The sequence below is a fragment of the Amblyomma maculatum genome, chromosome 1 (genome assembly GCF_055883805.1).
Source record: "Amblyomma maculatum isolate TAMU_Amacu chromosome 1, ASM5588380v1, whole genome shotgun sequence".
NCBI lineage: Eukaryota > Metazoa > Arthropoda > Arachnida > Ixodida > Ixodidae > Amblyomma > Amblyomma maculatum.
In genome coordinates, this window is record NC_139344.1 from 481726764 (window position 1) to 481750955 (window position 24192).

A 24192-nucleotide genomic window follows, 5' to 3' on the forward strand; every position below is an offset into this window, starting at 1 on the left:
CAGGAGGAAATCGACCAAAAATAGGAATCGTATCGACAAAAGAAACTTCAAGTGCAGGCCCTCGTCCAAAGTAAAATAAGACAGTCCACCGATCGCTGGATGGCTGATATACACGATGCCTCTAGAGGCGGAGCAAGAAAATTCTGGAACCATATAAGCTGGCTAGGGAAGAAGAATCAAAGAAAGCAAGATCGGATTTAAGATAACGAGGGAAATTGTTTAAAGGGGGACAACGCAGTGAACTACATTACATCAGTTATAGCCGAGTCATTTAAGAACGACGATAGGGTAATCTCCGCAAATCAGGAAGCAAGACAAGGTAGTAGAATACAAAGATTAGAACTGACCAATCTAAACTGGAAAAAGGCAGAAAAAAAATATTCCTAAAAACACATCTACAGGAATAGATGGAATTCCGATCAAGCTGATTAATGAACTCGGTCCAAAAAGTAAGGAAACGTTGTTAAAAGCTTTGGAAACAGTCATAGCGAATAAGCAAATTCCGGACAGCTGGCGGCAGAGTAAAATGAATTTGATTTAAAAAGGGAAAGGAGAAAGGATGCACATAAAATCCTACAGGCCGATTACCATAACATCTGTAATGTACAGGTTAGCCATGCAGGCGGTGAAATTAAAGGTGCAAGCATGGGTTGAAAGTAACAAGATACTCGGAGAACTTCAGAACGGCTTTAGAAATGGTAGGCGCTTAGATGATTGCCTGTTCGTGCTTACCCAATGCATCGAAATATCTAGAGTGGAAAATAGACCTTTGTATTTGGCCTTCCTGGACATAAACGGGGCGTACGACAACGTAAGCAGGGAACTCCTGTGGAACATATTAAAAGAAGAAGGTAGCGGTTATGAGATAATAGAGTTCCTACAGGAAATATACCGGGATAACAAAGTAGAAATTACGTGGGAAGGGATAAGGAGTACGGAGGATGTCAAAGTATGCAAAGGATTAAGACAAGGCTGTCCTCTATCACCGGTGCTGTTCATGCTTTATATGATAAACCTGGAACGGAGGATACAAGACAGTAACCTAGGTTTTAACCTGTCATACAGATTAGGTGGAAAGGCGGTAGAGCAGCGCCTCCCCGGTTTGATGTATGCAGACGATATTGTGCTGCTAGCTGAGAGTCTGGAAGAATTGCAAACTCTAGTTAAGTATTGCGGAGACGAAGGGGACGCTCTAGGCTTCAGTTTCAGCGCAGTTAAGTCGGGTCTGATGATTTTCAACGGCTCAACTGATCAGGGTCTTAAAATTCAAGGCCTTGAAATACCTAGAGTAGCAGAATATATCTTTGGGGTATGGATAAATGAAGGATTGGCATACATTGGAAAGCATGAGCAATCACTTAAGGCCAAAGGAATGCCGGGATAATGAAGCATAAGGCATTGTGGGGATACAATAGGTATGAGGTATTGAGGGGTATTTGGAAAGGAATTATGGTGCCCGGACGTACTTTCGGAAATGCGGTTTTCTGCCTAAAATCAGAGGTACAGTCGACATTAGAAACAAATCAGAGATCCGTTGGACGATTAGCACTAGGTGCCTACGGCAAAACTACAAATGAGGCGGTACAGGGAGATATGGGCTGGGCATCTTTCGAAGTACGGGAAGCTCAGAGTAAAATATTATATGAGGAACGCCTGAGGAAATTGGACAGTAACAGATGGGCAGCTAAGGTATTTAAATACCTGTACCTAAAAAGCGTTGACTCACAATGGAGGAAAAGAACTAGGAAACGAACTAGTAACTATGCTAGTAACAAGGACGGAGAAATAAAGAGCATTAAGCAACAGGTGAAAAACACAGAAGGTAAAAATTGGATAAATTCGATGGAAAAAAAAACAGAGTGTGGAATTATACCGAAAGTGGAAAATGCAGATCAGGAAGGAAGATTTCTTTGATAACTCATGAGGCAGTACCCTACTTTTTGAAGCTAGATCAGGGTGCCTTAGAACACGCAGCTACAAAAAGAAGTTTAACAATGGAGATGACGCATGTGCTGTATGTGGAAACTCCAGTGAAACAATTGACCATATTATACTCGAATGCAATGGTATCCATCCAGAAGTTGATGCAGGCGCAATCACTGTTCCTGAAGCTCTGGGGCCGTCCGCTGGCTGCGCTGCCGTGGGCGTCAGCTCATCGTATCTACACTGCGTAGTGCGCTTAATTCGATATTTAATGCTTGGTGATCGCCTACTTGCTTAAGAATTGTAACATTTCAACCATAATGCATTGTTCCATGGTCTGCGCTGCTGTATAGCGCTGTAATGCCAGCGACGATATTGGTACAATGAACTAGAATACCTGACGACGAATACCTGACGAAAGCATAGGTTACTGTCTTGTATCCTCCGTTCCAGGTTTATCATATAAAGCATGAACCTGTAGTGTTCCTGTATATGCTCCCTAGGGAGCAGAGTTGCGCGACTGACATCCCTGCGCCGCTCTTGGCGATGACGTCAAACGTTCCATTCGAAGGAGGAGTCAACAGAGTCAACTTGCCAAGCGCGACAAGAGGAGCCAACTTTACAGGCGAAACATTTTTCTCGCCGCTTGCAGTGCCGTCAGCTGTCGTCGCATCGGTTTCTACAGTGTGTTCCCACCTTTTTTGTGCGCTCTAATGGCATGGCTGTACAGTGCAGAACGTTCTCTTTAAATATGACGGGGTGCAATGCGCCGAACTGCACAAACCGCACCGAAAGCGGCTTAGTGTTTTATTCAGTGCCCTGCGGAAGGTTAGTCCTACGTCGGCGACTGCAGTGGCCTTTAAGTATGGACCGCGTGAAACAGCCCCGAAAGGAGCTCGAATATGCGAGGTATGTTGTTTTTATCTCATCTTAATGCATTCTTTGCACTTATTTTCTGTAAAATGGCTTTGTTTATTAACATTTGGGCGATCCCTAGACACGTTGATTTGCTTGCGCATGTGCCGTCTTCATCGCTCGAATTCCTCGCGGTACACTTGAGAACTGCTCTTTTTTTTTAGTGTAAGACACCATCTCTTGCAATATAATATGCTGGCGGTATATAATGCTACACATATGCTTTCACTGACTGTCACCTCATCGTTTCGTGAACTACGTTATTACTTCCCGTGCAATATTTTACTGGCCTTCCTTATATTTCCCCCTAACTTTCCACTAATGTAAGTCTGATTTCACTCTAGCATCGCCGTTTAGTGAAGAGGGTCACGAACGACAGTGAAGTGCAGAATTTAATGCGAAGCTAATGTACGTCTTAAAGTATAACTAAACAATGCGATTCATAACTTGCACGAAAACTATCTGTGTATTTCTCTGGCTGACTGTGGTTTTAACAGGTATAAACTGCATCCTTTTCCGTAATTTTAATGTCTCGATTTTCTTACTTGCGGTTCAGTTGCGTGTCGTTGCCGTTCATTCGCCAATGTGTACTACAGTTAAGGTCACCGCGAAGCTGCGGTTAAAATTCTGATCGTAACTTCACGAGCGGGAACGCTGGAAAATTGCGCGGAATGTGGTAATGCATGATTAGTGCTATTTTTTGCACACTTCCATTGCGGGGGTCATAAAATATTGTCATGAATTCATGATTGCACTGTCGCGTCTCTCATAACCTGAGTCCCTTTGGGACTTAAACCCCACAAACGAACCATGATTGCACTGTGCATCACCTGTTGCACATGGACCTTTTTTAAATACAAATCCAGTCAGCAATGTTCGTACATGTTTTCTTCTGCACATAATCCTATGCAGGATCATTTCACAGCAGACCAATTTGAGTGGTCCTACTTCAAAGGAAGGAAACTACTCAAGCCAGATGTGCCTACCATCTTTTCTGGTGAGTGAACCACTTGGAATTTCCAAACTTGCATTGCTCTTAACTCTCCGTTCATTGGAATACCAACAGTGTACTCTTGCTCATGCAGGCATGCCCACTGGAAAACACCATGGTTGTTGCGCCGTCCACACCGACATTAGGTGAATACATTCAGCTCGATCACGCAACAGCTGTGCCGTGCATGAAAATTGCGAGCTGCACATTTTTCATTCTGCCTTTTTCACCTGAACAGCCGTATCAGTGTGCTGTGCCTGTGACTGCCCAGAACATGCATTCAGTGTCAGCATATGAGATCTTTTAGTGTCCAGTGCACGATATGAATACTGAACATTAGGATTTTCTTTGTATAATACTAATTCTGTAGGCTTGGAACTAACTCTTCATTCATTGCAATGTCAACAATGTACTCTTTTTCATGCAGACATGCCTTTGCAGGCACTGGAAAACAGCATGGCTGATGAGCCATCCCCACTGACGTTAGGTTAATACATTCAGCTCGATCACGCTGTAGCTTTGTCATGCATGAAAATTGTGAGGTGCACATTTTTCATTCTGCCTTTTTCACTTGAACAGTTGTATTAGTGTGCTGCGCTTGTGACTGCCCAGAACATGCATTCATTATCAGCATATGAGATCTTTAGTGTCCAGTGAACGATATGAATACTGAACATTAGGATTTTCTTTGAATAATACTAATTCTTCAGGCTTGGACCTAACTCTTCATTCATTGCAATGTCGACAATGTACTCTTGTTCATGCAGACACGCCTTTGCAGGCACTAGAAGACAGCATGGCTGTTGAGCCGTCCCCACCGACGTTAAGGTTGGGTAGCTGACCCTTATTGTGCCACAGATTCTCCTTCTGTCACTTAAACTATTGCACTTCTCGCACTGTGGTTAAGCATGAAGTGTGTCTTCAGGCAACATATTTTTATCTGTGTGCAGGAACCTCGAAAGAAGACCGGGTGCTAGAGCTGGAGCGACCGCTCAACCTGGACCTCCTCAAACAGCTCTCAGCTGAAGACACTTAACGATGTTGAATGTCATTCCTGGTTGTTCCTTTTCTTTTATAACAGTGCAGTGCCTATGATTTACTCCAGTATTGTACTCAAATGATATTTGTATGGCTGGCATTGTCTACTTCCCCCTGACGCTGCAACCACCATTTGGCAGCTTAGTCTGAAACTATAATATATAAGTCTATAATATTAATCAGCCACACACAAACTCCAATGTGGCGACTCATGCTTACCTTTCAGAAATACCCTTTGTCTTTCTACACCATGCATTATCCCAAATAAAAAGGTCTATGGAAAACTATGTCTACCCCTTTATGCATGGTGTTATGGCCTTTAATGACTACCAGTGTTTCTGCACAGGGCCTGCATGTCCCTCTGAGTGTTCAGCATTACAGTGAAGTGTACAGTGATTGTCAAGTACAATCTCTTTAGCCTCTCTGCTTATTCTGCAGTAATGGTGTTATGTAATGCACCTGTTACAGGAGCACTAGTCGGCTGTATGCAATAAAGTTCTAAATACCAGCTGTTTGTAAAGTGTTTTTCTAATCCCTATCTCCTGCACAGAAGTAGGTTGCCAGTCTATGTCTGCATGCTAACTAGATTTGCCTACTTTGGTTAACTGTTCTACTTATCAAAAAGCCCTGAAGGACCCTCTGATAACGATGGTATTTAGGGGGTGGGGGGGGGGGGGACAGAAATTGAGATGAATATTAAAATACAAATTGGAATGCTACAATCGTAGCATTTTGTGTTACAGAGAATGCAGCCGTTAGAAAAAAACAAGTTCATATATTAAAAACGGAATGATGCTCACAAAAAGCACGCGACTGGATAAGGGCAACGATCGCAGCATGGAAAAGTTTAGTGGACGAATGCAAGTCATATATGGTGCTATGGGTAATATATTGCAAGAAATTGGAGCGCGAGCAAGTCTGCGACCTGTGCTATTGGTTCAATTCGCCTGTCTGTCAATTGCATTGCTTTAGACTGCCTGGCTTTGCATTGCATGCAGCGGGGTTTCGTTGTAAGCTTCGTATAATATTACAGACGATCCCTACAGAATCGTGCATTGTAATGTTCTTTCTGCCGGGGGATGCAAAACGTTTCCACGCAAAACTTGCGTAGTATTGTCATTACTTGTATTTTTACATCATTAATGTCACAGCTACGAGCTACTGCAACCGTTTCGCCATCTCTGACAGATCATGCTGTGCCAGCATGTTATGCGAATCACATGTGTTTTCGATGTTATGTTTTCCAGAAAAATGCACGATGCGCTTGGCATCGATGCCTGCGCCTTTATACAGCGCAAGGAAAAAGGATGCCTGTAAATAGAGCGCGATGTACATGGCAGTAAAAAAAACGCGAACTGCTTTACATCGTCTGCCCCGCCGTGATCACAGCCCCTGTACGCCCAAGGAGTGGCTTTCCCGCAGAGCCCCCCTGTAGACGCAAGGAGCGGCTTTCCCGTAGAGCTTGGAACATTATGGCGGACCTTCGCGCAACTCTACTCCCTGCGGGAGCATATACAGGAACACTATGATGGATGGATGGATGGAATATAGGAGCGTCCCCTTTGAAACGGGGTGGTAGCAGTAGCTATCATGCTCATTTTTCTCCATGTATCTTAATTATTGATTTAGAATGGTTAACTAAACCATCATTCTATTTATTAAATTTTGCTCCTACATTACTAACATTATGTCACTTCTCTGCTTTTAAGCCACCAATCTTCCAGCCGTTTTTTGCTAGTTTCCACCGCAGGTTTATTCACCCGGCCACTGTTATCTCTAAACCCCAGAGCTTCAGGAACAGTGATTGCGCCTGCATCAACTTCCGGATGGATACCATTGCATTCGAGTATAATGTGGTCAATTGTTTCACTGGAGTTTCCACATACAGAACATGCGTCATCTCCATTGTTAATTTCTTTTTGTAGCTGCGTGTTCTAAGGCACCCTGATCTAGCTTCAAAAAGTAGGGCACTGCCTCTTGAGTTATCAAAGAAATCTTCCTTCCTGATCTGCATTTTCCACTTTCGGTATAATTCCACACTCTGTGTTACTGAACCTGTTACTGGCAGCGCCCCCTGGGTGTCACGCGCGCTTTCATCGCGGCGGCGACCTCGCTCCTCTATTTTTCCCCGGCGCGGACGACACACTGCCCAAGATTCTAGAGCACTGTATTCTTGAAGACGTAGTACCCAGCGACCCAGTCGACTCGATAAGTTCTGCGATGACAGCCAACAGAGTGCGTGATGGTCTGTGACAATGGTGAAGTCGCGGCCATACAAATAAGGTCGAACTTTTTTAATCGACCAAACAATGGCGAGGCACTCTTGCTCGGTAATAGTAGTTAAGCTCAGCTGCAGTAAGCGTACGACTGGCGTATGCGACGACTTGCTCTTCAGACACTGCGTTGCGTTGCAAGAGAACCACGCCAATACCGTGGCCACTGGCATCTGTGTGAAGTATGGTGGGCGCATCAGCGTCAAAATGACGGAGCACAGGAGCGGAAGTGAGTGCCTGGTTGATAGCTTTGAAGGCGTCTTCACATTCAGTGGACCAGGTGTAAAACACTTGGGAAGACACGAGCTTGTGTAACGGGGCCGCAATTGTTGCAAAGTTCCGAATAAAATGGCGGAAGTAGGAGGCTAAGCCAAGGAAGCTGCGAAGAGTGGAAGCGTGGGCGAGTTGGTGATGGTTCGATTGGTGCATAACGCTAAAAAGACAGGGACACAGCGAGACACACAGGACGGGCGCGAAGATCTTTCTGACGTTGGGGCCGAGGAAAATTAACGACAGCCGCAATTTTTTCGGGATCAGGCTGGACTCCTGCCTTACTGACGACATGGCCGAGTACTTTGATGGTCTTACTGGCCAAGTGGCATTTCTTGGTATTCAGCTGAAGCCCCTCCTGGGCAAGGGACGTGAGAACTTCAGTGAGACACTGTAAGTGCTGAGCGAAGTTTGACGAGAGACAATGATGTCGTCGAAATAACATAGGCATGTTTTCCATTTGAGAGGTGACAGAGGTCTTCTCCAACGCTAAGGCGCACACATCGAAGACTCTCGGTGCCGCAAGAGGACGTCTAGCAGAGTTGTGGACTGCTCGGATGTAAGGTCAGGGCTGATGGCTGCTGCGAGCGCAGAGGATGTCGGAAATGGAGCCTTGGCAGCAGGCGGTGGTGCGCTGGAAAGTGTGTTGAGGGGAACGGGATCGCAGTCAAAAATAAACCCAACTGTGGCTCCTCTGGGCGGTAAGAACGGCTGGAGAGTTGTATTGAGGGCCGCAACCACCGCGCAACCACGGGTGAAAGAGGTGAGGCACGAGACAAGAGCTAGGCCGTCGGAGGTCCACCGTGGAGCGGGCATAACGAAGGCCTCGCCATCGAGTGCAGTCCAATGCCACGATGATCAGCTGCTCGCGTCCTGGGGGCAAAACGAAATCAACTGCTGCGAACACGTGTGTTGGTGAACAATCAGACGTCGGTAATATATCGGGGTCCGCGAGATGAATAAGGCGCTCACGGCAAGAGATCAGGGCGGACGCCGACGATAAGAAATCCCACCCCAAGATCATGAGATGAACACACGTGGGGAGCACAATAAATTCAATATAATGCCGCTGGTTATCGATGAGGACACGTGCTGTGCATTGGCCGGTGGGTTTCATAAGTTTCATTTGCTCCAGTGGTGGACCGATGTATGGCGTTAGAACTTGGTGCAGATGAGAACACAGAGAGAAATGCATGACAGAATAAGCGGCGCTGGTGTCGATGAGGGCCTCAACGTACAATCCTTCAATAATCACTACTAACATATTCGACGGTCGCCCAGGAGGAATTGTAGATTTCGAACTCTAAGGAGCTTTCCCTCCAAAAACTGCTTCGGTTAGTTTTTCGTTATAGGTTGGAAGGGTTGCGAGGCAGGGTGACGCGCGGCGAAAAGGCGAAGGGGATCGCCGTCGGGAAGGACGCGAAGACCGTGAAACATCGGTGGAATTCGGAAGAGAGGAAAAACGCCGGTAAAAGTCTGAGTAGGGAAGTGTAGAATCATAAGACTGGCGCACGCGGGCACGTTCAAAGGGAGCATAACCCCGTTGCTCGTCTTGCTGGCGGCGGCGACAGACACGGGCAATGTGGCCACGTATCCCACAATAGTAGCGCACAGGGCGGGAGGGGCGCCAGGCTGTAACAGGACGGTGCACTGTAGGATACGGTGCGATAGCAGGGACGTACGTGACCGCACACGGGTGCTGAACAAGTCGGAGAAGGCGGGGTGGGTTGACGTGAAGTAATCTCCGCATAGGTTGGCAAGGGATGTTGGGAGGCGATGGGAGGCGGCGAGGGAGGTTGGGAGGCAATGGGAGGTGGGGCAGGTGCCACAGTGCAGTTCATCTTTGATCATCATCATCACCATCAGCCTGATTATACCCACTGCAGGGCGAAGGCCTCTCCTATATTTCTCTACTTAACCCGGTTCTGTGCTAGCTGCATCCACTTGACCCCTGCGAACTTCTTAATCTCATCCGCCCACCTAACTTTCTGCCGTCCCCTGCTACGCTTTCTTTCCCTTGGAATCCAGTTTGTTACCCTCACCGACCGTCGGTTATCCTCTCTTCGCCCTACATGTCCTGCCCATGTCCATTTCTTCTTCTTAATTTCTACAAGAATGTCGGTAACTTGAGTTATTTCTCTGACCCAGTCTGCACGCTTTCTATCTCTTAATGTTACCCCTACCATTTTTCGTTCCTTAGCCCTCTGGGTTGTCCTCAACTTAAGTAGAACTCTCTTGGTTAGCCTCCACGTTTCAGCCCCATAGGTGAGTACAGGCAAGATGCAACTGTTGTATACTTTCCTCTTGAGCGATACCGGTAAGCTGCTAGTCATAATCTGCGAGTGCTTGCCAAATGCGCTCCATCCCAATCTTATTCTTCTTATTTCCTTTTCGTGGTCCGGATCTGCGGTTACTACCTGTCCTAAGTAGACATATTCGCCTACTACTTCCAGTATTTCGCTACCTAATGTAAACTGCTGTTCCTTCCCGAGGCTGTTGAACATTACCTTAGTCTTCTGCATATTGATTTTCAAGCCTACCTTTCAACTTTTCCTGTCTAGGTCATCAATCATTGCAGTTCATCCCCCGAGTTGCTTAGCAAGGCAATGTCATCAGCAAATTGCAGATTACTCAGGTATTCTCCATCTACCCTTATCCCTAACTGCTCCCATTCCAAGTCTCTGAATACTTCCTCTAAACAAGCTGTGAATAGTACTGGGGAGATTGTGTCTCCTTGCCTAACACCTTTCTTTATGGGAATTTTGTTACTTTCTTTATGCAGAACTATGGTTGCTGTGCAGCCACTATATATATCTTCCAGCACTTTCACGTACGGCTCGTCTACCCCCTGATTTCGCAGTGCCTGCATCACCGCCAAGGTTTCAACCGAGTCAAATGCTTTTTCGTCATCAATGAATGCTATGTATAAGGGCTGGTTATATTCCGAGCATTTTTCTATCACCTGATTGATGGTATGGATATGATCGATAGTAGAGTACCGTTTCCGAAACCCTGCTTGATCCTTTGCTTGATTGCAGTCTAAGGTTGTCCTGATTCTATTAGCGATTACCTTAGTAAATACCTTATACGTAACAGACAGTAAGCTGATTGGTCTGTAATTTTTAAGGTCCTTAGAGTCCCCTTTCTTGTGAATGAGGATAATGTTTGCATTCTTCCATGGTTCCGGTACCGTCGATGACACCAGGCACTGCGTATACAGGGTGGCCAGTTTTTCTAGCACGATATCCCCCCCGTCCTTCAGCAAATCTGTAGTTATCTGATCCTCTCCAGCTGATCTCCCCCTTTTCATAGTTTCTAGTGCTTTCTTGACCTCGTCCTTCATCACTGGTGGAACATCTGACTGTTTGTCCCTACCGCCAATCTCATTACGGTCCTGACTATTTTGGCTACTGTAGAGACCTGTATAGAACTGCTCGGCTACTTTGACTATCTTTTCCATATTAGTGATGACGTTGCCCGCCTTGTCCCTTATCGCATACATCTGGTTTTTGACTATGCCCAATTCCTTCTTTACCACTTTAAGGCTTCCCCCATTCTTTACAGCATGCTCAATTTTCTCCATGTTATACTTCCTTATATCTTCCACCTTGCGCCTATTGATTAGCTTTGATATCTCGGCCAATTCGATCTGGTCTATTGGATTGGAAGCTTTCATACTCTGGCGTTTCTTAATCAAATCTTTCGTCTCCTTAGACAGTTTACCGGTATCCTCTCTATCTATCTTACCGCCTACTTCTACCGCGCACTCAGTAATGATATCTCTGAAATTATTGTTCCTTGCCTCTAGGGTAATGTCGCCATCCTCAGTTAGAGCTGAATACCTATTCTGTAGCGAGATCCTGAACTCTTCTGCCCTCCTCCTCACTGCTAATTCTTCATCTTTGATGATGCTGCGCAAATTCACCGTTGCTGGCGAAAGAGTTGGAGATACAGCAGAGGGGTTGGTGAGGCCATAGAGCTCCGCTCGGATCATGGCGCGTATTAGGAACCGCAAATTTGCATCTATGAGGGAGCCGCCATCCGAGGCGGCATGACTGTAGCTGGTCCAGACATTGACATGTGGATGTGATGTCAGACACGGACAACGGATTTTTAACCACGAAGGCATTAAAGCAGCAGTGTTGATGCCCTTAATTAAGTGGCGAACACGCTCAGATTCAGGCATAGCGGAGTCGACACGGCGACAAGGGCCAGAACGTCCTCGATATACGACATATAGGACACGCCGGGCTGCTGAAGACGAGCTCAAGTTTTTTCTCTGCCTGCTCTGAGCGACCAGCCGGAGTGCCGAAACTTTTCTTTATCTGGTCCGTGAATGTAGGGCAGTCAGCGATGTCATCCTCATGATTGAGGAACCAGGTTTTGGCGACATCAGCTAAGTAGAAGACGACGTTGAGCAGTTCATGAGCGTCGTCCCAGTGTTTAAATGTACAGACCATGTTGTAGTTGTCGAGCCAGTCGTCGACATCTTCACCGCGAAGGCCAGCAAAGATTTGGGGATCGCGCTGGCGGCTGGTGACTGTCCAGGCAGGGGCAGCCACACTAGGAGCAGGAGACGCCGGGGGTGAGCGAGCACCGTTGCCCTCATCAATAGCACAGAACCGTTGACGCAAGCGAAGGCCTGAACGGAGCTCCAGGGAAAACGGTGGGTGGGTCTAAAGCAAGAGGTGGGGAATACGAATCGCACCTCCGCCACTTGTGGGACAGCACTTGCACAAACGTCTCTTCTTTTCCAGAACCAGCTGGCACACAGCACGCAACCCTCCGAGCAGCAGCGATGATATCTATACAGATGAAAGTTCAAGCGCTGCGCTCACTATATCTATCTATATATGTATGTACGTACTTACGTATATGTGTACGTACGTACGTATGTATCATTACGGGTTTTAGGGCGTCATTAGCTGGAAGAAGCAGCTAGTGAGAGAAGAGGAGGAAACAAGCTGGTGCGCCTTGTGGCCTCGCGGTGCCTAGACGGTAAATAAACACTCCCGTTAGGTACTGAGTACGTAACTGTATATATAAACGCGTTTCACCTATTTTACCCGTACATATGCAGCATCATCATCTTGCACTGGTGTTTGGAAGATCACGCGCTCAGTTTCAGATTTGAGCTGGATTAAAGACGCTTGCTCGAGCGGTGGCTCACAAGTGGTGGAGGTGCCCTTAGTATCCCAAATATCTCGCTTTAGCCCTGTCTACTGTTTTGCCTAGAGCTCCGTTCCGACCTTCGCTTGCCCTTGCAGCCGTCCGGTATGAACGAGGTCAACGGAATCCGCCCGCTCTCGGCATCTGCCCATACTGTTGTGGCTACCCCTGACTGGACCGTCATCCGCCGCTAGTGCGATCCCCGGCTCTTCGCCGGCCTTCGCGGCGACGAAGTCGAAGGCTGGCTTGATAATTTTACCATAGTGAGTTTGTTACTTAGGACAGGTAGTAACCGCAGGTCCGGACCATGAAAAGGAAACAAGAATAGGATTGGGATGGAGCACATTTAGCAAGCACTCGCAGATTATGACTAGCAGCTTACCGGTATCGCTCAAGAGGAAAGTATACAACAGTTGCATCTTACCTGTACTCACCTATGGGGCTGAAACGTGGAGGCTAACCAAGAGGGTTCTACTTAAGTTGAGGACAACGCAGAGGGCTATGGAACGAAAAATGGTAGGGGTAACATTAAGAGATAGGAAGCGTGCAGATTGGGTCAGAGAAATAACTCAAGTTACTGACATTCTAGTGGAAATCAAGAAGATATGGGCATGAGTGGGACAGGTAGTGCGAAGAGAGGATAACCTATGGTCTCTTAGGGTAATAAACTGGATTCTAAGAGAAGGAAAGCGTAGCAGGGGGCGGCAGAAAGTTAGGTGGGCGGATGAGGTTAAGAAGTTCGCAAGGGTCAAGTGGATGCAGCTAGCACAGACCCGGGTTAAGTGGAGAAATATGGGAGAGGCCTTCGCCCTGTAGTGAGTATAGTCAGGCTGATAGTTGGCACCATGCAGGCAGTCGAGAGTGTCATCGATCCTTGGAAGAGGGTACACGTCTTTCTTTGTTATCTTGTTTAGATGTCGATAATCTACGCAAAACCTCCAGCTGTTTTTCTTTTTGACGAGTACTACCGGAGACGCCCAGGGGCTGCTCGACGGCTCAATAATGTTGCTTGCCAACATTTTCTTTACTTCTTCCTGAATGATCCTGCGTTCGGAAAGAGCAACTCCGTAAGGCCGTCGATGAATAGGTCGAGCATCTCTAGTATCAATGCGATGTGTGACGACAGACGTTTGGCCCAGGGATCCGTGACTGAAATCACAAATGTCGCTGTATGACCGCAAAAGGCCAGCAAGGGCACTGGCATATTCAGGACGCAGGTCAGAGGCAACCATGGCCGAGATGCCGTCCTCCGGACTATATGACGGGACAGGTTGTGCAGGTACCTCGGCGTGACGGTCGGACAGCACTGCAGAAATAGTAAAGCTGCACAAAGGCAACAGCTCGGCAAGGAAAATGCCCTCCGGGAGAACTTGCGAAGACATGCTGAAGTTGAGTAAGGGAATGTAGGTGAGGTTATTCTCGACGTGTACAATGTTATGAGGTAGTACGATGTTGCGCTGTAGAGTGACGTCGGTAATGGGGTTGACAACATAGTCGCCATCAGGGAGGGAGGGCAAAGGTGACATGGGCACGTATACTGCCGCCTCGGGAGGTAGGCGAGTAAATGTACTGGAGTGGAGGCGAGGCTGGGAATGGTCAGCACTGGGGTCGTGAACACAATGGGGCAAGGCTAGGCGTAGAAGTCCGGAGGAACAGTCAATGAGAGCGGAATGGGCTGTTAGGAAGTCTAGGCCTAAAATTCCGTCTTGAGGACAAGTACCTAGTAAGGACGGCGAAGAGCACAGGGACGGGGTGGCCGGCGATGCTAATGCACGCAGTGCACACTACGATGATGGTAGCAGTGTTTCCACCAGCAACACGAACTGTAGAGGTGTTAGCGGGTGTAAGAACTTTTTTGAGGCACTGGCGGAACGACGAACTAAGAACTGAAATATGGGCTCCAGTGTCAATGATAGCAGGCACAGGGACTCGATCTACGAGGACATTGATCAGGTTGCGGTGTGGTGTGATGGTCGAAACACAGTTGGCTGTCCGGGTTGGTAACGCAGCGTCACGTCCGGGCGCTGCGTTGCCTAGTTTCCCGAGTAGGGGCCTTGGTACGTTGGGGACAAGCTGCGGCGAGTAGTAGGTGATCGGGAACGGTGGGCTTGAGGTGATGGGGAACGGCTAGGACGACGGTCTTGCTCTATGTTCTTGGTACGAAGATGTGCTGGGGTGACAGAAACGCGTTGTGGTGCATAACAGTTATGGCGGACAGGGCTGTAATAAGGGCGAGAGGGGGGAGCCGGACAGCTGCGGCAATAGCGGGACGTATGGCCAGCTCGACAGCAGATGAAGCAAATAGGCCTATCGTCAAATGTGCGCCACTCCGCAGGATTGCGGGTAGGGTAGCACGGTGTGTAGGGCGGGGTTGTGGCAGCAGCAGCAACCACTGGAATTGGCTGTGGTGCAGGGGCTGGTGCGGTAGGATTTGAAACGGGGCCCACATTAACGAATTCTTGGCGGACAACAGCCTGTATCATAGCTATTGTTGCCTGTGCAGGAGGTGACGTAGGTGTAACAGTAGTCAAGGCCTCGATTTCCCTGCGGACGATGGTAGTGAGGTTATTCTGACTTGAAGGCTGCTGTAACGTGGGCAAGTAGTCACATGAGGATGTAGTCGCCGTGTTGGGAAGGTGCTGAAACCGATGGACGATGCGGCGCTGCTTCGCCTGTTCGAAACGGCGACAGACTTGCAGGACTGAGTCCACCGTAGAGCAGTCTTTGCAGAGAAGTATATTGAATGCGTCATGAGTGATACCCTTATGTATATGGCCATCTTCGGTCATGGAGGTATTCACCTTTCGACACAGGGCGAGAACGTCCTGTATGTAGGCCAGGTACGACTCAGTTGACGATTGAGCACAAGTAGCCAGGTCTTTTTCGGCTGCCAGAGCTCGCCCTATTGATTTGCCGAATAAGTCCTGCAGTTTTTGTTTGCAGATGTCCCACGTAGGCATCTCCTGTTCGTGGTTGGTAAACCAGGTCTTCGCCGTTCCCGCTAGATAAAAGATTATGTTTGCAAGCATTATGCCAGCATCCCACCGGTTATTCTTGCTGCACCTTTCATATTCGTCGAGCCAATCTTCCACATCCTTGTTGTCTTCGCCGTTAAAAATAGGCGGATGACGGATTTTGGTTAAAACCATGGGGGCAGCTGGAGTTTCCGTAGCGGGTGATGCGTCCTGGGATGCCATGCTTACTGTGGTAGTCGGTGGGGTGAGCTCGGGGAGATGGCGTCCACTGCGCAAATCCAGGTTTCTGGCGCGAAAGTATGATGAGCTGTGGCAAGGGGAATCGAAAGTACCTCCACCTCTGCTCCAAGCTGAACGACCCCGCACCTCCACCAAGGTCTTACGGGGTAGTTCAGCTTGGACCAGAGGGCCGACACGGAAGACAAGGCTTTCAAACAGAAGTTTTTTGCAGGCACCAGTCGACTCTGTTAAACGTAGTCTTCTCTAAAAACTCACGAGAGTCTTCTTCTTTCCTTATGCGCATGCACCGTCTAATGTGACAATATTTTGGCTTTGCGGTTCCGAATAGACACCGCATTAGAAGTCCGGTTCACAGATCCACGAGCATTTTTTCTTAATTTCGCCTCCGATGAAACGCGGCTGCGCGACTGTGTTGCTTTCCTGGACGTTACGTCCTTTAAAAGGATAATGCCACTCGATCTTGCACAGCATATAGCAGTACACGCCAGGTTTTACAGCGCGGAGCACGTACTGAGGAGAGTGCCCCAACCAGCGTGCGACTCACCGAGTCAGAAGTTTATATTGTTTCCTCCGCTCAACGGGCAGTCGTTTTATTTTAGCTCCTTGGCGTCTGTACGCCATTGGATCCATAACAAAACGAATTTCAGTTACATTACTCTCTCACAGCCACTATCCACTTCTCTCATCATTCTCCTCAGGTTCTCCCAGCAAGCGGTACGCTTGGTTTTCCTTCGAGATTTTGGCAGTCTTTCTCGCCGCCCCTGCGCTGATTTTTATTCTTGTTCACATCCGTAGTAGTTGAAGCATCGCACGAGACCACTGAAATCAGTAAATGAGTAAATTACACTCACTTGGATAACAAATTAAACGCAAACGCAGAAAGAACACAACGGCCGCAACATACACGGCGTCAGGTTCTGCACCGCCTCAGTATTAGCCCCTGTCGGCCGCCAGGTGGCGCCACATATCTCAGCATACTCCATTGCAGGTTGTCTATAGCCCAAGTGAGACACAGAACACAAGCAAGTTATACAAGAACAATATCTTTCATTCATCGCAATTTGTGAATTACAATTATGTATACATATACAACAGTGTTCTGTGTGTACACGCCATGAGGGTGTGTATTAATAATAATGTAAACTTTTTTATACACAGCAACTTCAAAGTGAGCTCGAGCAATGAGACACCTGTGCAAGAAAGTTGCACAGCTGCACACTGTAAACAACATTTCCCAAAAATGCAAGGTCTTGGCAGAGGGGAAAGAAACAAAAATGCAGAGGTAAATGCTACAAACACGGCACGGCAGAAGCATGCAGGTGTGCTCCACAGTGGTGCCAACATCGGCTTGCAACGAGGCCAAGCAAAACCAGCAAGTCACACAAATTCCTGCCTACGCTACGCAGAGCTGGCTCCGAGGCCATATTAATCCAAAGCAACTGGGGCCGTACACATACAGCTGCAGACCTTAAGAAAGCCCTTGCATATCACCTGCAACAGCGCAATCATGCAGCAAGCAAATGCCTCCACTGTGCAAAAGGCTTGCAATGTGGGCATGCAAGACAGCACTGTTGTCACTTGCCTGCCTTTTAAAAAATTCCACAATCAGTCAATGCAGCTGCATGCGACGTGGCTGGATGGTACGCCAAAACCAGCTTAGTCCAACCTTTGCCACAAATGACTGACTCGAGAGCTCATGTACCTTTGCGACAATGTCCCCGACTTGCTGCTGGTCAAAGCCAGCAATGGCCCACTGACAACTGGCTACAGGCCAGTGACGAGCTACTAACACCAATTCAGTTACCAATGTCCCTGACAAGCTGCGTTAACCGGAAAATTGTTTACAATGGAAACTGCTATATCTTTTCAGAGGCCTCAATACCGTATTTCCATAGAGCAGAAAAATGTGTAGAAAGTAGGCCTTAGACCACCACAGTGCTGAGTGCCGCTGGTAATTGAAAGGGATTTGTTGCAGCAGCAAATGTACACAGTGACAAATAGCAGGTTTCACTCCTTTGTCCGTCTTGCTAACGCTGGTGCACAAGTCCGCATGGTACAAAATGTGGGGTATCAATACAAAATGACACGATGCAATGCCATCCAAAGGATCTGGGTCGAGCAACATTATTGAACCTTGCATGAGCATGGTTACACAATAGAAAAAAGACTGTGACATTTGTATCCAGGCTAAAAGTGCGTGATCCATTCACTTCACGAAAAAAATACATATAGAGGAAAAACTCAGTGTTCTTACACATAGCACGATCACGCACCCACAACGGAAGCCAGCAGTTGGAAACGAGTTTGTCAGATATGAAGATCACACCTCATGAGAGATGAGGGTGGCAAAATGAGAGCGAGAGGCATTGCCTGTCCACTGCTCTCAAGACTGGCAGTGACAGAAGAGGACGCACCAGGCCCTGCACAAAGCGACCTCACAGTGGCAGCATAGGAAGCAGCAGAAAGCTGGCCCTTTTAACCAATGCTAGACTGGCAGGCCCCGGGGCTAACCAAGGAACGAGGCGAACCATGCCAATAGCCATAATACGGCAACTTCAGTCATGTGACCCCCCAGAGGAAAAACGCTTGTTCCATACTGGTACCTCTAGAAGCAACAACAAGGGTTATGCTAACACTGGCAGCTGAATTTCCAAAAACACCGAGCCCAGACTAGTCTGTTTGCTTACTGGGCACATACTGAGCTTGACTGTAGAAATTGCATAATCATCAAAGGGCTTGCGACAACACAGCCATGTTAGGGGATTGGCCCGCTGAGGACCACGACCCTTGTCAGAGACATGACAAAGAGGGGTGAGGTCTTGGCATTTTTTCATCCGATAAAAAATCCTCAAATTGATGACAACAAAGTTGTGCGTACCAGTAGAGAGTGGAACATCAGGAAATCTAGAAAACTGGTCTGTTACACCATCGCTGACAAAGGCTGTATCCCACTTCACAAAAAGACTGGGGTCAGATGCCTGCAGCGAAAGACATCAAGTGTGGCACAACTTTGTACGTAACAGATCATTTCCCAAGCAGGTACGCGCATCGGAGCTGGATCTGGAACAAAAAAATGAGAGGAACAGTTTGTTGAGCACAAGGACTACTGCCCACCCCGTTCACCTTGAAGCTATGCTCAACATTACCATAGCACACTTAATTACGAGCAGTGCAGCAAACAGTGGGCAAGACTGTAGGGCGCAAAGACCCAGCACAATGATTTATGGAAATGCACTGCATGGTCCATGATCCGTACACAACATCAAACCAGTGGAGGGTGCCTGCTCGTTCTTCGCTAGTTCTCTCACACACACACACACAGCTATGGGATGCTGAGAGGAAAAACAGAGATCATAAAAAAAAACCAAACAGTGCTGCTTGACACCTACAGGACTGTGTGGAAGGGGACAGACTGCTATGGCACATGAATGACCTGCATGCATGCCAAGATTAGAAATGGCAGGTGAGGAGGCACTGGGTGCAACACACACAAATGGATGCAGCTAAGGTGCAGCAGTTAGTGTTGACACAATGCAGGCTTGAACAGAGCAAACTTTGCAGATATTGCGTCAACACAACCAGGCTGGGCCAAGAACTCTATGGAAACATCACTCAGGCACACAAGAAAACACCCCTGAAATTCAAGCAGCATAACAAATAAGTTGGGCAAAACAGCGGTTCTTAGTCAGAATGTGCTAAAGAATGACTTTGTAAGTCTGGACCTATGGTTTTAAATCATCAGACAGTGAATGATATTTCATGTAATCACCAATTGCAAACGTCCAGGCTTCCATAAAGAGCCTTTCTCAGTGGGAAAGCTGTCCCCAAGATTCCCCATTAAAAATCGTGCATCCCGCCGTCACACAACCTTAATGAGGAATCAAGTGATAGAGCATGGCTGATCAATGCCACCACTGTTTGCCCAGAACAGAGAATAGTTGGCACAGTAGATTCTTTGTTTGAATTTCAAATGAATCTTAAGCACTAGGATGATCCTTGAATCAGCATTGAACCTTGAAAGACCGTAATACTGCTGCGCTTGCTCTAGCAGCACATAGCAACTTTGTGCACCCTTCCTCAGTGGCAAATACTGGCTCAATTGCACCTGCTCATTTGAAATCTGCTCCACATAATCGATCACAAAATCAGTGCTGCACAGTGAACAATCTGGTTCTGAACAAGCGTAAAAATGACAAAGGGTGACCTCTCAGAACACAGTATGGAGTGACCTTCACAAATTTAGCCATGCCTGTTGGTGAACCAATCCGTTGCTCACGCACTACCACATACAGGTCCCAATGTCCACAATGGCAGCACAAGGCATGTGTTAATTGTCAGCCAGCTTTTCCAGCATTCCGCCACACCAAACCTTTAGGGCCTGTTTGTATACTTGGGACCGAGTCAAGCTGATACCGCGGACGATGTTCCTTCAAACCAATTGTGCCCATGCGACGTCCTAATGCTTCACAAGCCAACACAGCCACAACCACAGTTGCATGGCGTCTCAAATTCCTCGTTCCAACGCAAAATTTGCTTCAACAAGCTCTCTTATGAAAGCACCCCAAACTTCCAGAGTTTCACATAATTTTAGTTCTGCTAGTATACTTCACTAAAGTATTCCCGATATCACAGAGGAAACGTAAGCATTAAAAGCTGGTCCAAGCCACTGCAAGTGTACAACAGCTCATGATGCCTACAAGAACATCAAAATAAAACAGTCGCACATAAGGTCAGCATTTTGCACGAGGAAGGGCTCACTGTGTTGCTTGAAATGCTCAGATGGTGCCAAGGATGTGACACGGATGTTTCCTTTGTATTCATTTCATTTGCCCCACTAGAGAGCATCCACCCAGGGGAAAACACCTACCCTAAGAACAGTGAGCAAGCTCTCTTCAGGAAGCCAGGCCAGCAAAGGCACTGCCCACCTTACTGAGGTGCCAGACAAGAAGCGGCACCAGACAGCCACCCTGGTGGCCGTGCAACAGAGACAGTGTAAGTAGTGCACGCTCCTTGCGACCAGCTTTGATGTCAGTCGACCTCCAAGCGGTGAGCACCACACAGTTGGAGTCACATTGTGAAAGGGTGGAAATGCAAGGAAGAAAAAAAAAGCTGACTGCCACAGAGACCTGACAGAGAAGAATGGGACCAGGCTCTCACTCCTATCACTAGCTACATCACAAAACAGTCACTCAGGCCATACTTAAAGAAAAGGTCCTAGAACAAATGCAAAGCAACGGCATATTGTTCACTATAAAAGAAAAAAACGTGAAAAAAATTCAAAAAGTAACTGCACAACACTGCATGGATTGATCCCTTTAGCACAGCAGCATTAATAACTGTAGCGAAAGTAAAATAAATGCCATATCGAGGCGAGGGAAACAAGCAATGCGGCCGGACCTTTCACCAGTCTTTCTCTTCCCGTTTGTGCCCCAAGTCACATCCCCCTTCACAGGCAACTCCTGCTCACAGGCAATTTGTGGTGATGACTACTGCAATAAATGAGGACAAATAAAATATAAATGCTAATCAAGCAAGCATTGCACAGGGACACAACATACGAGCTCATCAAGACAGAGACCACACGGGTACCCGCGAAGCAACTACAAGCATCCACCTTGCAGCATGCGGAGGACGCAGGTAAAAATGTGGCCGTGCTTGCTGTCAGTGGACAGTCTATGTCCTCCCATCTCGCTGGGGCCCTGAGAGGCCATTCGAAGCACACTCGAGCCCATTGCCATGACTCTTCCAGCCCTGCCCGAAACGTCTGTGTGCCAGCGGTTGTAGCAGCAGTCGGGAAGAGGCAGGCAGGAGATGGTGTTGCCTTTATGCCCTCCAGTGACGCAGAGTGGAAGGCATTCAGAAGAGGCCACAGTCCTTGAGGTTGTTCTTAATGATGACGTCTGTGACGGCGTCGAACACAAACTGGATATTGTTGGTGTCAGTGGCACACGTGAAGTGCGTGTAGATCTCCTTGGTGTCACGCCGCTTGTTAAGTGACTCAAACTTCATCTGTATGTAAGCAGCCGCTTCCTCGTAAGTGTTGCTGCCTGCAAACACAAGCAGAGCTACTGAAAGCACAGTCTCACACACAAATGCGCTCAGAGTTGAACAAGCTCTCTAACCGAATGGAGCCGGTTCAAATTCAAGCACATGAAATAGAAATGCAAGTGAAATAGAAAACCTTAACGGAGGGTGACACCACAGAGCCAGATTAATGCTACCTTTTCATTCTTGACTGCATGTGCAACACGCAAACAAAGCATGGCCCGAGAATAGGTCCACAGTGCGCACACAAGTTACACACGGCACAGCAAAATACACCCAGCTTGCAAAGATATTTCTGAATATGTGCATGTTAGGAGGATGCTATCAAATGAAGCTGCACTATCCGATGCAGGCCAATTGCAACACACCTAAGAGTACAAATGATTCAACCAAGAAGTTGAGAATCCCAATCATCCGTCTGCGTTGTGTCTGCCTGGTCACATAGCCTATGTGCAGCAACAGCATTTATGTACAGCTCATGATTTATTACTTTTTGAATGTAAAAAGTCTAATTTTGAACAGACCATTTTCACGGGCGAGGAGGAAAGTGACAAAATGAAGGGAGCCGTTTTTCTCCTCTACCAGCAGATATGGCCTGGAAGGCGGCTTTTATTCTATTTTCTTTCACACGAGATTTACTGGCAAGTACAGTAGTATTTGGAACCTGTGAGAAAAGAACAATGACAAGTGCTCAACGAAAGCTGTCATGACTTTACTGCTCTGCTCTAAACTTCCACATACAGTGCATAAAGTAGGTCATGGGGGCTACGAAAATCCACACTATAAGCAGTACCATGCTAAAACCAAAACATCAGTGTTCTCAGGTGCCAGATGGGTAGCTTCCGATTCAAAAATGCCTTATTAACCAGTGAACAAAAAGCAGCTCACTGTATGCTTAGATTATCTTTCGGATCATCATCATCATTTATTGAACAGTTAAGGAGCCTTTACAGGGTATTACATAACGGGGGGGAGGCGACATACATAAAACAATACATGAGCGAAGACAAGGATGTTGAAATAGCAACGAAAGAAAAAATCTCGTAAAACAGATATATACAGTCGAACCCGGATATATCTAACTCGAAGGGGATTGCGAAATAGCTTGATATACGGATAATTCGATATTTATTTATTTTTATTCATTTATTTATTTACAATATACTGCAGGCTCTTTGGTGGGCCCAAGCAGGAGTGGCAACAATAATATTATTACATCATATATAAAGAAAAAATTATACACAGCTAGAACAGAATAATCATGGCAGCCAGGGGTAGAAAAATCAAACATTTGGTACAATAATCAAATGAAAAACGTCAGTGAAATCGGCAGTACATGGGAAAACATTTTTTTTTTTTGTTATTTAAAACACACAAATATTTAAAGCAGCAACACAACAACAGGTTAGTTAAGGTAGTCAAGACTCAATTAGGTCAATCGAGTCGATGCTATTTGTTAGGTGAGATGGCAGTCGGTTCCAGTCTTCTATAGTACGAGAAAAAAGGAATATTCTATAGTACGAGGAAAAAAGGAAAAAAAGGAATATAGAAATCGGCTTGGGACGGCACTTACGATGTGAAAAAACGATACCGTATTTGTCGCGTAATCAACTAACTCGCATAATGAACCCACCCTCCATTTTTGCGCTCCAGAATTTGGAAAAAAGAAGCCAGCTCGCTCACATGCAGGCGATTAAGCGATCTCAGCGACGAGCGGCAGCGACAGAGCAAAAAATTTCCAACTTGTTGGAACTGCGTCCTGTGCCGTTCGAGCCACCCGCCACAGCTCAAAACAAGGTTTCTATGTCACTCCAGCAGAAATCGCTGGCGTTTTCGCTTGCATGTCGGACTCCGTTTCGGTTGTCTCATCCACAGCTCATTTCTTGGCACCGTGCCAAGATGCTGAGCAGCGACAGCGGGGAGCGAACTTGGCAGACTGCCCGTGATGGCTTGATTGCACAAGCCTGGTTTGATTTATCACGCTGCGCTTGGGGCGGGCATAGTCCACTGCCATAAAATCATTGGAAAGCGTGATACAGAAGCTGCAAATGCTGTTTGAAGCGAAAAATGCTAAAAGCGGTGTCATGATCGCAGCTGACCGTGTGCTTTCGTTGATTCATACATGCAAGAATAAAAGAATCTCGCAAAAAAAAAAAAAAAAAAAAGCCGCCTCGTAACGCCTTATCTTACGCTACGCCGCGCATACAGCACAACGATAAAAATAGACGACTCTCGCAAAAAAAAAAAAAGAGAAAAAAGATAGATCTGCCGCTTCTTAACTTCCGCAGGCGCCATAGCCACGTCAGCCGTCGCGCGCAGAGGGTTCACAACACACGCTGGAGAAAGTGTCCGA

The 24192-nt window shown here is 47.1% G+C and overlaps 1 protein-coding gene across 1 annotated transcript in view; it reads right to left on the reverse strand.

The window, feature by feature from the left end:
* Positions 1 to 16817: 16817 nt before the first annotated feature.
* Galphai (G protein alpha i subunit) overlaps positions 16818 to 24192 on the reverse strand; it is a 134686-nt gene continuing 127311 nt past the window's right edge. Inside the window, exon 7 of the mRNA XM_084607549.1 lies at positions 16818 to 21841. Coding sequence (XP_084463675.1) covers positions 21651 to 21841 — 191 coding nt within the window. The 3' untranslated portion in view covers positions 16818 to 21650. The remainder of the gene's footprint in view (positions 21842 to 24192) is intronic.